This window comes from Xenopus laevis, chromosome 7S, assembly GCF_017654675.1.
Source record: "Xenopus laevis strain J_2021 chromosome 7S, Xenopus_laevis_v10.1, whole genome shotgun sequence".
NCBI classification, from domain to species: Eukaryota; Metazoa; Chordata; class Amphibia; order Anura; family Pipidae; genus Xenopus; species Xenopus laevis.
Window position 1 is genome coordinate 47,883,047 of NC_054384.1, and position 14,723 is coordinate 47,897,769.

General features: G+C 39.0%; 1 protein-coding gene across 2 annotated transcripts in view; it reads right to left on the bottom strand.

Moving 5' to 3' along the window:
• LOC108697542 (calsyntenin-1) overlaps nucleotides 1–14,723 on the bottom strand; it is a 388,939-nt gene that overhangs the window by 206,060 nt on the left and 168,156 nt on the right. For both annotated transcript variants that reach the window (XM_018227676.2, XM_018227675.2), the window contains exons 5-6: nucleotides 4,900–5,049; nucleotides 4,605–4,790 (exon numbers count right to left, since the gene is read on the bottom strand). In XM_018227676.2, the coding sequence (XP_018083165.1) occupies nucleotides 4,605–4,790; nucleotides 4,900–5,049 (336 nt within the window). The remainder of the gene's footprint in view (nucleotides 1–4,604; nucleotides 4,791–4,899; nucleotides 5,050–14,723) is intronic.

Genomic DNA, 14,723 nt, shown 5'->3' on the forward strand with positions numbered 1-14,723 from the left:
AGAGGATAGTATTTCATGTAATTTTTCAGCGCCACCTAAAATCGGGAGCTATCTTTTTACTACTTTGCAAATCCGGTTGTATTCTTCACTGTATTCAGTTATAAGAATAGATACTCTCGTTTTTGCCATGTAATGTGCCCTTATTTTCATCTGTGTATTTTTATTTGTTTGCTTTGTCATAGGAGCTCTTTATAAGATCCTTAGAGTAACCCCTTCTTTGCAGTCTTTGGGACAATTCCCTTGACTGTTCGCAGAAGGAGCTAGTCTGGCTACAATTGCTACGATAGTGAACAAATTGGCTATATGGTATGCTCCGTAGGGTGTGTTGTCGGTGACCGCTATTGGCTTTCAAAAATTATTTTATAGCCTTCACTCCCATATTGTGTGGTATGGAAGAATATAAGGACTTCACGTCCATATCCGGTGGTAACTTCTAGCCAGGTAATTTCTTTTACTTTATCTAATAGGTGGCCTGAATATCTTAAGTATGAATGTAGGCATAGGACTAGGGGTTTGAGGCTAAAATCCACCCAATTGGAAAGGCCTTCATTGGCTGAGCCAATGCTGGCCACGATGGTTCTCCCCTCTGGTGAAATTAGGGACTTGTGGATTTTGGGAAGGTGGTGGAATACTGGGACTACTGGAGAGGATTGTACTAAATCCTCTTTATCCACGGAATCTACTAATCCCAAGGAAATACCATAAGAGACCAATTGGTCTAGTTCTGCCGAGAACTTCTCTTGTGGGTTGGAGGATCATTTTTCATACACTTCCATATCTCCTGTCGCTTCAGCTAAATAGTCCTCCGTGTTCATTACTACTACACCCCTGCCTGCCGAATCATAATATCTCGTAGAGCCTTCATTTCTTCTCTCCTCTATAGATATATTATCATGAGTCACTTTCCCATGCTTGCCCAAATATAATTTTTTAAGGTCAGTTTCGGCCAATTATTTAAACATGTCCATGGATGGACATCTGGACTGTAATGGGTAAAAATCGGAAAGTGGCTTCTTTGGCAGGTTGATATGCCGCACTAGACCCTCTTCACTAAAATTATCGTTCCCCATCAACTCTCTTCCTTCTTGTGTTAGTGTTCACATTTATATCCATGGTTTTGCCAATATGTGGATTGCCAAATTCTGTGCCTCTGCCTCCCCTATTGAAATGTCTTCTCAGGGTACAAATTTATTGACATCCAACAGGGTATGGAGTAGGTTGAAATGGTGGGAGGGGGCAAAAAATAGACCATTACTTAAGATTTTTTTCTGCAGACGTCTGCATCCAACAGTCGGATCGCGTCGGATCAACGCTGTGACACCATGCGACAATTCTATCTCTAGCCTTATTTTTGTCGCATGCGACAATTTGCATGCGTTTTGTCGCATCGTGACAAAATCACTAGTGGAGTCCTACCCGAATGGTTCTTTGCATTACAGGTGATGTTTTGTGTTGATTTTAATGGCTAAAAAAAGTATTGGATTTTTTATATCTGACTCTACGTGGTGCTCCGTGCTACACACAAGTATATTTTTTTTACAATCTTCACTCACTGTCAATTATGTAATTAACATGGTTCATGTCACTTTACCCATAATCTCTCACTGTATCAAATGATTGAGCAAAGTCTAAGTAGATCAAGAGGAAGGCTGGAGAGGAAAAGGTTCAGCTCTTTTAGCAAATAGAAAGATTTCAATTACTCAAATATTGACTTGATTTAACAGTACTGCCAGGAATATAGACACGTTTATGAACGTGTTACATGATAATGTTATGTCACAAATTGTTGAGAAGCCAACACAACTTCATGCTATACTGGGTCTACAGATCTTTATCAACATAGAATGTATAGCAAATGTGCAAGTACTTGGGTAATAGTGACCATACACTTATCTCATTTAATATTCGTTGCAAAAAGGAAACGTACAGTGGGGAAACAAAGACTACATTTCATGAAAGTGAAGTTTAAAATCTACTCAGTACTTCTTGGTGTGTCCAATAACCCTCCCCCCCACATGGCTTTTAGTGTTACACTACTCTATATGTCAACTTGTATTGCCTGACTTCATGTAATGCATATGGGCTGTTTTGTTGTATTTTGCTTATTTTATATGTTTAAAATAATAAAACTTGCATTTAAAAAAAACTTAGTACTTCAGAGTATTATTATAACAGACAGAGATTTAGGGAGCACCTCCCACCAGTAAAAGGTTCCAAGAGATGGTGTGCAGGGCCAGGTGAATAAATCATATAATCAAGAAAAAAAGAAAATAACTTATTCATATGCCTGCACCCTCCCATCCATCACATCCAACAACTCGCATGTGGTTTAGTTAATAAAACCTAACTTTTATAAAATTAACATTAAAAACTAAGTGTCCAGTATGTATCAATAAGATTAAAATGAGGGTAAAGGCAGGAGAACTGACCAACAGAAGACAGTGGGTTGGACTAATGCATCTATGGTTAATATCCGATCGGATTGTAAATCAACCAATTATGCAATGTTGCAAATAGTAACCCAATGCGGTAATAAGATACCTGTCCGGTATAATCACTCATACAGCCACCTTATTAGGCACCAACCCTTTCTCCCAGAGAATTCCCTCCCATATGGCAGTATGGTTGATGCTTCCAGTCTATGATGTACCACATACTGTCTTTTGGCTGAAATGTGCCTCAGGCACTGGTACCAGCTGAATGGCTGTCTCATAAAATGTGCCTCAGGCACCAAACTGTCCACCGACTAGGCTGTGCCTCAGGCACCGACCGGTAGCTGCTTCTAGAGAGTAATGCTAGCTGGCTCAAAAAGTCCTGGATCTGCAGAAGCCACCAACCCCTTCACCCGCGAGTCCCCTCCCAATCTGCGAATCCATGACTGCCCTTAAGACCAGTATCTTGGTGTGGACCCCTGCCTAACCAAGACTAAAAAGTTGCGCCTGGAGTGCGTTTCAGCCCGACGCTCGCAGGCTTTATCGAAGGCGTTAGTATTGGTGCCTGAAGAACATTTTAGTTGATAGACAGTCAGCGAGTACCAGTGGCTGGAACATCATAGACTGGAAGCATCAACCATACCACCATATGGGAGGGAAGAAAGGGTTGGTGCCTATAATGTGGCTGTATGAGTGATTATACCGAACAAATATCTTATTACCGCATTAGGTTACTATTTGCAACATTGCATACTTTTGATTTACAATCCGATTGGACATTAACCATAGATTCATTAGTCCGACCCACTGCCTTCTGTTGGTCTGTTCTCCTGCCTTTACTCTCATTTTAATCTGATTGATACGTACTGGGCACTTAGTTTAAAGGTTAACAATTTAATAAAAGTTAAGTTTTATTAACTAAACCACAAGTTATTAGATGTGATGGATGGGAGGGTGCAGACTTATGGGTCAGTTCTTTTCTTTTTTTCTTGATTATATACTACAGTGTATAGATTGGGTCTCTAAAACCACAACATCAGAAATGGTTTTCATTTAACATATAAAATCTTGCTGTTCATTGATTTTTTTCCAGTGAGGGCTACAGACAGTTGTTCTTAGAAATAAGTTGATCCAGCTGCTGTCTTTGGATGAGAAGTTGTTTTCAGCAGTTTAGCCAATATTTATCATCACAGTATTGTGTGTGTAATCATAATGATAGCTGAAAATACACAGATTCCCTTATCACATGGATACAATCATTGAATGTTTGGGATGATAATATATACTAAAGTTGATACATACAGATCCTCTAAGTGAGTTGGTAGATTTTAATCCAGAAATGAAACGGATACCATAATAGTTAGAAATGCCACAAATTACACAATTTTTATAAATTAATTCCCGCCCATGGTATCGATTAAAGGTGCAAGCTATGTAGTAAAGATTTGAAAAGTTTTAACGTTGATACCCACAGGATGAAGGTTTGAAGAATGATATTCCTTGACATTCTTATCATTGAGACAATGGGTGTGATCAGCTGCACCTGCATTTGCCAATGTATGTGTACATATGTGCAAAGATATTAAGTCCACATCACATTACATATAATATGATGATATCTATGATGGTAGTTCTAGGATACATCTAGGATATCATGATGATACATCTAGGATGATATCCTAGTGATAAGGCAAGGAAAAACAGGAATTTTATAGTAGTAGAAAAAAGTAAATAAAGTTACCCTACCATTATATTTACAACAGAAGGGACACAACATTTTTGATTGTCCAAATAACAAATCCAAGACAAAAAATTGCACCAATCTGTACTAGTAAGTCATATAGAAATAACTTTTTGAATGCAACCAGCTTCCATAAACCCCACACTGCATTAAACTCTTCCAAAAGGCCAGTTACTTAGGGCAAGAACTTGATGAAGTAAAATATCATGAGGAAGCAGTAGATCTGATCGAAAGATTTACTAGAAATATATTATGTACAGCTAATGCAATTGACTGAACCCCAAAATCCCAAAAAAATCTAGGCCAGGGTAGGCTTAATAAACCATAGGGATTTGTTTATTTACAGCTCTACTGAATACCACAGCTCTACTGAATATAGATTAAAATATAGATTACAATAATACACTCAACTGAAAAAAATCCATACTTACCACACAGTTTGTGAATTGACTTTTCAGAGTATGTATCCCTGTCACATCCTTTGCCAATATGACTTGTTTCTAATTGTACATGTGCTTTAATAGAGGTAATAGGTTCATCGCAAATTTCCAGGTGTATCCCAGGGAACAGTGATAAAGAACCAGAACCAGGTTCATATTCTATTCTTTTATTCCATCCTGTATGATATAATCAATAATCAAAAAACTGGTAATGGGAAAAAAATTAAGAATGAGAATAACAGTGATAAAAAAGTAAATAAATAACGTTATTAAGTAAATTGCTCACCTTGCCAATTGACTTTGCATGTTGGTTTAATTGTTACTTTTACTAGTACGTCTTCTGCTGCCCTTTTCTTCCCACAGTCATAGGCAGTAATAGTAAGTTTATATTGATGTTCCTTTTCATAAATCAATTTCTCAGTGTTCTTAATATAACCTGATTGTTTTACGCAAAGTAAGAAAATCAAATTAGAGTGAGGGTGAGAGTAGCGTTAAATAAACAAACAAAATACTGCCACTGCAAGTCAACAACGTCAACATTCCAGCAATGAAGATAAAAAGTAGGCTTTCCAACTAACCATTTAGACTTAGTGGTATATTTATTAACAGGGAATTATCGTGAAAATGAAAATTTAATATAAGCTTCCACATACTCACATAGGAAACTCTTTAAATACAATCAATTAAAAATTCTGTGCTGTTTTTAAAATAAGCAAGTTTATTGTCACCATTCGTCTCTAAGCATGTGTTTCTCCTCATTCTGTCTTCATCCAGGAGTTGGGTGTCAGATGAATGATCCAATATATATTATAGGGGGGCTCCTTTTGCCTAGAAGATGTGTTAGAGCTTACTCTATTAAAATCACCAGACATCATGTCTCTACATGCAGAATTTGTGCAAAAGGCAGTTATTTTGTTAGATTTTGTTTGTACTGGAATCAGTTATTTGAGTGAGTTCTAATACATCTGCTAGCAAATGGAGCATATTATTGATCATTCATCTGAACCCAACTGCTGCATGAAGACAGAATGAAGAAAGACTGAGAGAGGAATAGTGAATATAAACTTGATTATTTCAGAAAATATGCAGAATTTTTAATTGATTGCATTTAGAAAGTTTCTTACTTCAGTATGATGAATATTATTCCTTATATTAAATTTTCATGTTCGCTATAGTTCCTCTTTCAAGCTTGAATTTTGCTGGTAGAGTTTCACTGGTTGAGTTTTAAAACAGAATTTTTAGAGAGAAAAAACAGTAAACTTGTCGAGATTTGTTTGTGAAGGTTCTCATTCATCCAGGTCATGTTATAGCTATACTAATAAGTCAAATCAGCTGAACTTGCTGTATTTTGGCATTATGAGCAGTTATCAGCATGGTTTTATGAAGGATAGTTCGTGTCAGACAAATTTTTCTATGAAGATTCTCATTTATCCAGCCACTAGGACCCTAGTTACAAGAAAAATGTTATAGACTGCTTGCAAAAGCTTGAGAACAACAAGGCCATCAATCCAGCGTCATATCATCGCCTCTACCCAGGTGAAGCCACTCCATGCCTATATGGACCAAAAATACACGAGGAAGGAGCCCCTCTGAGGCCAATTGTCAGCAGCATTAACTCTCTGACTTACAACATCACAAAATATGTGGCCAACATCTTAGCTCCCTTAGTTGGCAGCACTGTACATCACATTCAGAACTCCATGGACTTTGTCAACAAAGTGCACATGGTTAAAGACTATGATGCCTTATGATGTTACATCTCTATTCAAATGCATACCCACATCCAAGACAAATGGAACAGTGAGGGAACAGCAGATACAATACACCACCCTCAGCAGCAGAACAAAACTGAGCCCAGAACAAATTTGTTCCTTACTGGACCTATGCTTTTATACCAATTATTTCAAGCACAAGGAAGTCTTTTATAGACAAAAAGATATCTATAATAATCTCTCTAATGCTTTATTTAAACCTTTTTGGTTCAATAGAATTTTTGGTGTTGAGATATAAGAAAAGGCGTTCTTTTAAGGCTTTCAAGTTAGCTGGGACAGCCAAATCATTTATAAGGTACAAGGAGGCCAATAAATCATGCAAAAAAGCTATAAGCCAAACTAAAATTGATATGGAAAAGGATATTGCAGCTAGCAGTAAAAATAATTCAAAATTATTTTTTAAATATGTTAATAGTAAAAAAATTAAGCAGTAAGGGGTGGGACCTTTAATATCAGAGGGAGGTCAGCTGGTTGATGAAAAAAAAAAAAAGCGCAGATTTTGAACTCATATTTTTTGTCTGTCTACACAAATGAGGATCCAGTTAATGGAGGTTTCCTACTTGATAGTCCCAATTCTAGTAATATAACTAATGATGCATGGTTCACACATGAGGACATGTTAAGATAAACAAAGGTATTCATCTCAGGGTACTTAGCGAGTTTAGCTCTGTGATTGCCAAACCTCTTTACTTAATTTTTCAGGATTCTTTGAGGTCTGGCATAGTGCCGAGAGCCTGACGAATTGCTAATGTTCTGCCGCTATTCAAAAAGGGTTCCCGTTCTCAGCCAGTTAGTCTGACATCAGAGGTAGGAAAGGTTTTTGAAGGGTTAATAAAGGATAAGATAATGGACTTCATAGCAAATCATAATACTATGAGTTTGTGCCAGCATGGTTTTATGCGTAATAGATCTTGCCAGACTAACTTAATTTCTTTTTATTAGAAGGTAAGTAGGGACATCGATTCTGGGATGGCAGTGGATGTGATTTACTTAGACTTTGCCTCCCACCACACATAGCGAATTTGTCAATCCTTTACCTATGGATGCACCGTCATCCCAAATATCAGCTTTTGATGAGAAGAAGGAGAGCACTCTAATGCAGATTAACTGCTTGTGATTTTCATTTATTGCAGACTGCTATACACAACATGTTTCGGGCCTTCAAGCCCTTTCTCATGTGTAAAACACTTGAGAAAGGGCTTTGAAGGCCCGAAACATGTTGTGTATATAGCAGTCCACAATAAATGAAAATCACAAGCAGTTAATCTGCATTAGAGTGCTCTCCTTTTTCTCATCATAAGATTAGACTTTGCTAAAGCATTTGATACAGTGCCACACAGAAGGTTACTGGTTAAATTAAGGAATTTTGGCCTGGAACATAGTATTTGTACCTGGATAGAGAACTGGCTAAAAGATAGACTACAAAGAGTGGTGGTAAATGGAACATTTTCTAACTGGAACAGTGTTGTTAGCGGAGTACCACAGGGCTCTGTACTAGGTCCCTTGCTTTTCAACTTGTTTTTAATGAATGACCTGGAGATGGGCATTGAAAGTAATGTTTCTGTTTTTGCAGATGATACTAAACTGTGCAGAACTATAGGTTCCATGCAGGATTCTGCCACTTTGCAGAAGATTGTCTAAGTTGGGAAACTGGGCAGCAAACTGGAAAATGAGGTGTTGATAATGTTGATAAATGCAAGGTTATGCACTTTGGCAAAAATAATATAAATGCAAGTTATACACTAAATGGCAGTGTGTTGGGAGTTTCCTTAAATAAGAAGGGTTTTTGTAGATAAGTTGTCTAATTCTGGGCACTGTCATTCTGTGGCTACTAAAGCAAATAAAGTTCTGCCTTGCTTAAAAACGGGCATTAACTTAACGGATGAAAACATAATTATGCCTTTTTATATATGAAGACGTTTCACTACTCATCCGAGCAGCTTCTTCAGTTCAACTGAAATTCTCGTCATATAAACTCTTCCACTAATCCAATCACAATGGCACATTGTAACTCTTCAAAGAGGTGACATCTGAAGAAATTCACAGAGGTGTAGATTCTGTGTAGTTACTGTGATAGGATTATCCAATGTGTCATGCAACTCCTAGAAAGAGGTGTTACTTGTGAGAGTTGCATGAATGGATGTGTGAAGTATTCTGAAACCGCCGGGGAACAGATGTTAGAACAGCATTGTATGTAGCAGACAGGTGGTGTCGAAGGCCCCCACCTCTGTTCAGGAATGGTTTCTCCACCTTGACATGAATCGCTGCTTTCACACCTCGTTCAAACCAGCGGTCTTCTTTATCCAATATTTGGACCTTGCTATCTTCAAAGGAGTGTCTTTTAAGCGTAGAAAGACAGCTGAGTTTTGCCCTGTAGAGTTCGCCCTCCTATGCTGAGACATTCGCTTGGTGAGCAGTTGTTTTGTCTCCCCAATGTATAGATCTGTGCACTCCTCGCTACACTGGACTCCGTATACCACATTGCTTTGTTTTACTTTAGGGGTTGGATCCTTTGGGTGTACCAGTTTTTGTCTCAGTGTGTTGCTAGGTTTGAAAAACACAGGAACGTGGTGTTTGTTAAAAATCCTCCCGAGTTTCTCAGACACTCCAGCTACATATGGGATGACTATGTTTCACCTACTATGTGTCTCCGGGCAGTTATTTCTATTGGTGTTCCTGTTGGGCTTGGTTGCTGCTGTTTTGACTAAGGCAGAGTCTGGGTAGCCACACGCTTTCAAAGCTCCTCTAAGATGTTTTTGCTCTTTGTCTTTGGACTCTGTATCAGTTGCCACAACTTCCGCCCTGTGGTGCAGAGTTCTAATGACACCCAGTTTGTGTTCCAGCGGATGGTGGGAATCAAACAACTGATATTGATCCGTATGAGTGGGTTTCCTGTATACTTCCGTCTTCAAGTTACCCCCCTCTTCGATGCATATCAAACAGTCCAAAAAGGCAAGATTATGCAATGAGGAAAGGTGTGGCTATAAGTGTTATCCTCTACATAACAGATAAGTCTTTACTTGACGTTTTATGTTTATGAATAAGTGTACGACATGAAACACATCAAGCATACTTTTAACAATGTTCCGACAATGATTTCTTGGTTTTAAAATGTATCCTTTGAAGCAGTGATCTGGTGGAATACATAAACTGCAAGTTCCTTGACTCTTTTATGCCACCCCAAAATCCTCTAACAATAAGGTAGCATAGATATTTGGAGAATTCAAAACGGGTGTAACATAGTAAGTAAGGTTGAAAAACGACAGACATCCATCAAGTTCAACCTTTTAACTCTATTTTAACCTGCCTAACTTAAGATGGCCATAGATGTTGAGATTTTTAAAAGATCAGATCCTGATCGTGAGACGATGATCTTCTCAGAACGATCGTACGAATTTACCATCAACTAGAAAGACCAATTTACCAGGAAAACAAAGGGGAGCTGCCTGCTTGGCCCTGCAAACATAGATAGATTGCACTGGGACCGACAAAGATTTTTTGACCTGGCCGATCAATTTCCCGACAGATGTCGGCCGAAAAATCGTAAGATGTACGATCGTTCGAATACCACTAACGGCACAATAATTTCGAAGGATTGGTTGGGCTTCCCTAAAATCAGTCGTTCGGCAAGAAGAATCGTCGCATCTATGGGGAGCTTAATAGCTGATCCAGAGGAAGGCAAAAAACTAATTTGAAGCCTCTCCATTTTGCCTCAGAGGGTGGAAAAAATTCCTTCCTGGCTCCAAAATGGCAATTGGACTAGTCCCTGGATTAACTTGTACTATGAGCTATCTTCCATAACTCTGTATGTATGGTTTTCAAGACAGAATAGTTGCAATACTTTGCCAAACACAGTGGATTTTACAAATTTAAAATAAAAAACAACACATACAGCATTATCTAAGAATTATCATATCCAATTTGCCAGGGTACAGTTCACCAAACTGCTGAAAGATCTGTGTTTTTTGCATCCAAGCATATTGAAAGCCTTTTCAACTGGCATTTATATTATCAGATACATGTTGATTATAGTACAGCTACATTAAAGGGGTTGTTCACCTTTTAATAAACTTTAAGTATGATGTAGAGAGTGATATTCTGGGCAGTTTGCAATTAGGTTTATTTTTTTTTATTATTTGTGGTTTTTGAGTTATTTCGTCCTTATTACCCTAGCAACTAGGGATGCACCGAATCCACTTTTTTGGATTCGGCCGAACCCCGAATCTGTCGTGAAAGATTCGGCCGAATACCGAACCGAATATGAATCCTAATTTGCATATGAATATGCAAATTAGGGGTGGGGAAGGGGAAAACATTTTTTACTTCCTTGTTTTGTGACAAAATGTCACGCAATTTCCCTCCCACACCTAATTTGCATATGCAAATTAGGATTCCGATTCGGTTCGGGCAGGCAGAAGGATTCGGCTGAATCCTGGCCGAATCCCGAACCGAATCCTGGATTCGGTGCATCCTTACTAGCAACCATCCACGGATTTGAATAAGAGACTGGAATATGAATAGGAGAGGCCCTAAACAGAAGGGCAAGTAATAAAAAGCAATTATAATAAATCTGTAGCCTTACAGAGCATTTCTTTTTAGATGGGGGACAGCGAACTCAATTTGTAAGCTGAAAATAGTCAGAAGAAAAAGGCAAATTATTAAAAAACTATAAAAAAATAAATAATGAAGACCAATTGAAAAGTTTCTTAGAATAAGCCATTCTATAACATACTAACAGTTAACGTAAAGGTGAACCACCTGTTTAAACCCATTTGGAATGTGAACAATGTATCCAAATTAATTAGTTTTTTAACTATTTACCATGCACACATCTTCTGGAAGCATATTTAAGCTTCAAACTAATCCAGCATGCCTTGAGAGTGTATATCAGTTTATAAGTGTGCATCAAGCAGGGAAAAATGGCATTTATATGTACATCCATTTCCTGTTTAGAGTTACCACCAGTGTAGAAGAAGAGCTGGACAGATAACTTATGGGGTGTATATTTGCCAATGATGAAATGTTACATGCACTAAGATTTAGGGGAAATGTGTGGTATTGTAGCTGGTTTTTGCCGTCTTAAGAAAGCTGGATAATGGGAAAGTAGTGTGGGCCCTCCATTCCAAAGGCCATGCAGAGTTTCGCAGCTGTTCAGCCAAGAAGCTGCTTGATGAGCATGCAGCTGTGCATGCAGCTGTGCAGAAAGGCCTGATCCCTGGTAACAAGGACTTCATTAAGGTCTTCCAACAATACAAAGCCTTATTTACATATACCATTTTGTTACAAACTAAATAGTTGCATAAATATTATTGTCCGCAGATACATTTATTCCCAGCAAAAACATGTTAGCTTTCATAGTAATATGACCAAATGAACATTTCTTATGCCTTAGCATTATTACTCTCATCAAAAAAGGTTTGTGTATTGTGGATATAGTAATAAGAAGAAAAGAGAGAAGAAGATAAGAAAGTAAAGAGGGGTAAGAGGGGTGCAGCAGGGTGATGTATAGCTCGCTCTTCCTATTCTTCCTATTGATAAGCTTTGTACGCATCTGTTTCTTTAAACATAAGCCATCTCGTCCAGACTGCAGAAAATTTAGCAAACTGATCCGCATTGTAAGACGACATTTCTTCAAACCTGTAAATTTCCGAGATTTTATTGAGCCAATCTTTTATAGTAGGAATGTAAGTAGTTTTCCAGTGTAACGGTATTAAGAGTTTTGCTGCATTCAGCAATTGTGGCTCTAGGCTAGAATTGAAAGAAGCCACTGGTTGTGTATTATGGAACAACAAGACTTGAGAGGGGTCTGCCGAAATAGCCTCCCTGAGGATCTTACTAGTCAATGAGCAGACCTCTTCCCAGAATGGTCTTAGAAGATCACAGGACCAGAAAATATGGTACATGGTGCCTTTTTCTCTGGAACAGCGAAAACAAATTTTAAATATGTTTTTAATGATCAATGGTATGAATTAACTGTTTTATTTCCCCCTATTTAATGTCTTTTATTTTTCAACTTTTCAGTTCAGAGTTCATAACGTTATTTCATTTTGCAGTGGACTTGTGGCCCACAATATATGGCATAGTAAACTTGCAAAAACCCAATAAAAAATTATTAACCCAAACAACATCCCCACTCCCAAAAAAAGAAAGTGCAAGTCCTCTTCTCCGTATTGTGTTGGGAACAAGTCTGTCTCTCCACCAATTAGGTGGTCCCTCTAAGGTGTTCCCTTATCAGGTGTGCGTTTAAGTGCGTGAACACAAATTTTAGCCCAGTGCACACAAATTTTGAGCCCAGTGCACAACAATTAAGGTGAGCAAAAAGAATTTTGCGTGCAAACACAAAATATTGTATTCTGACCTAATCCGTTTTAAAAAAACGTGCCCACCATTTACAAATATGCGCACTCTGTCCTATATATAGCCCAGTCCTCCTCACAGTCATTGCTTGAGCATTAGCTACTGTTGGAGTACTGTGGCCTAGACCCTAGCTGCTGCTTCTGAGCTCTCGCCCCTCCTGTTCCTTTTTTCTAGTCCTGTCTGGTCTTGCTCCTTGTTTCCAGTTGTGTCTAGTCTTGCTTCTCATTTACAGTCCTGCCTGGTCTTGCTCCTTGTTTCCAGTCCTGTGTGTTCCATTCTCCAGTCCTTATATAGATTCTTCCTCTGGGCCTTCCTCTCACTCCAGCCCGTCCTTGACTCTATTCCCACTCCGTCCCACTCCAGCCTGTTCTTCAGTCTTCACCTGTTCTGTCCCACTCCAGCCTGTCCTTGACTTTGGGCTCGCTCCATCACAATCCTGGTACAGTTCTCCAGCCTTTCCTTTTTCTGTTTCGGTGGGTCTTTAACAGCCCCTGCCTTAAAGAGATACTGACACTTGAAATTAAAACCGTCTCTGTGAAATAGGTGCTAACATTGTCTTTGTACAAGCTTTATAATTTTTTCATAGAAGTTCTTCCTGATCTCCCAAGTTCCTAGGCAACCTTGTCGGATATGCCTGCCCCCCCCCCCCGTGTGTGCGCATGCGCCATAATAGAGGTGCAAGCATGTGCCATATTAGAAGCGAAGGGAGGGAGGGGAGAGCAATGGAGAGAAAGGGGAGAGTAACGGAGGGGAGGAGCAGAGGAGGGAGGGAGGGAGGTAGGGGGAATGACTGTAGTAGGGGGGGAGTGGCAGAGGGAGGCAGGGGGGAGGAGGAAGGTGAGAGCAGCATGGGAATGAACCCGGACTAGGGGTAGGCAGAAGATCTGTGAATAGGTACCTTCCCAGCGCCCCCACATCGTTGCACGTTAGGCAGGTGTCTCTTCTGCCTACCTCTAGTTATGGCCATGGAGGGTGCTGCCATATTTGCACAGCAGTAATCGGTTAGCATTAGATATTCTGACAGGTTGAGAATGGACAGTTTGGATGCAAAACAGAACCTTTTAGTAACAATTACATACAAAAGTAGACCTAACAGTGAATTATCAACATGACTCATATGTAACTTTTAATGTACATTAATATATTGAAAAGTATTTTTTTCTTGTCACTAAGGACTCCCTCCTTTCTCTATTAATGCCTGACAATTGGGTGCTAAGTTTACTGGTCCTTTCTCCATCCTGGATATTATCAATCCATTATGTCTCCAACTTCCCCCAGAGGTGTGCATCTCTAATGTGCTTTATGTGATGTTTACATGTGATTTCAAACCAATTCTCTTCTGGGCAACCATCTCCCTCTCCTACCATCAAGATGGCCAACAAGAATATGAAACTTGTTTGTGGAAAGGTTTTGGTTCAAAAACACTCTCCACAATTGATATGGAAATACCACAAACAGTTTCCTCAAAAATCTGGTCATATTGGTCATGTGCCCCCCCCCCCCGGGGAGGGGGGTAATGTTAATTCAAGATGGTCGCACCTTTAGCAGCAATGTCACTGGCATGTTGTGCCGTGTGATGTCATTGAAATTTAAAGTGGACCTGTCACCTACAAGTCACCTCAAATCCTTTGCAAATTTAACATGAAACACAATTTTTTATCATTAAAACATCCATACCTGTCATAAAGGTGTTTAAATATCTGAGCTGTCAATCAAATGTCTGCCCCGCCTCTATCCCGGAGGCCTATGCCAGTCAGTTACTTTCACTTTCCATTCAGCACTTCATACATGTCACTGCACTTCTCACATGTAGGGCACTGCGCATGGGCATTAGGTTCTCCATTCTGGTGCATACACAAGATTTTGAGGCACAAGCACACATTTATATTACAAAATGATGCCAAAATATTAGTTTTGTTATAAACACTCAGACTTAAGGCTGTAATTGTTGGCAGAGGTGCATATACTAAATGATGACCCA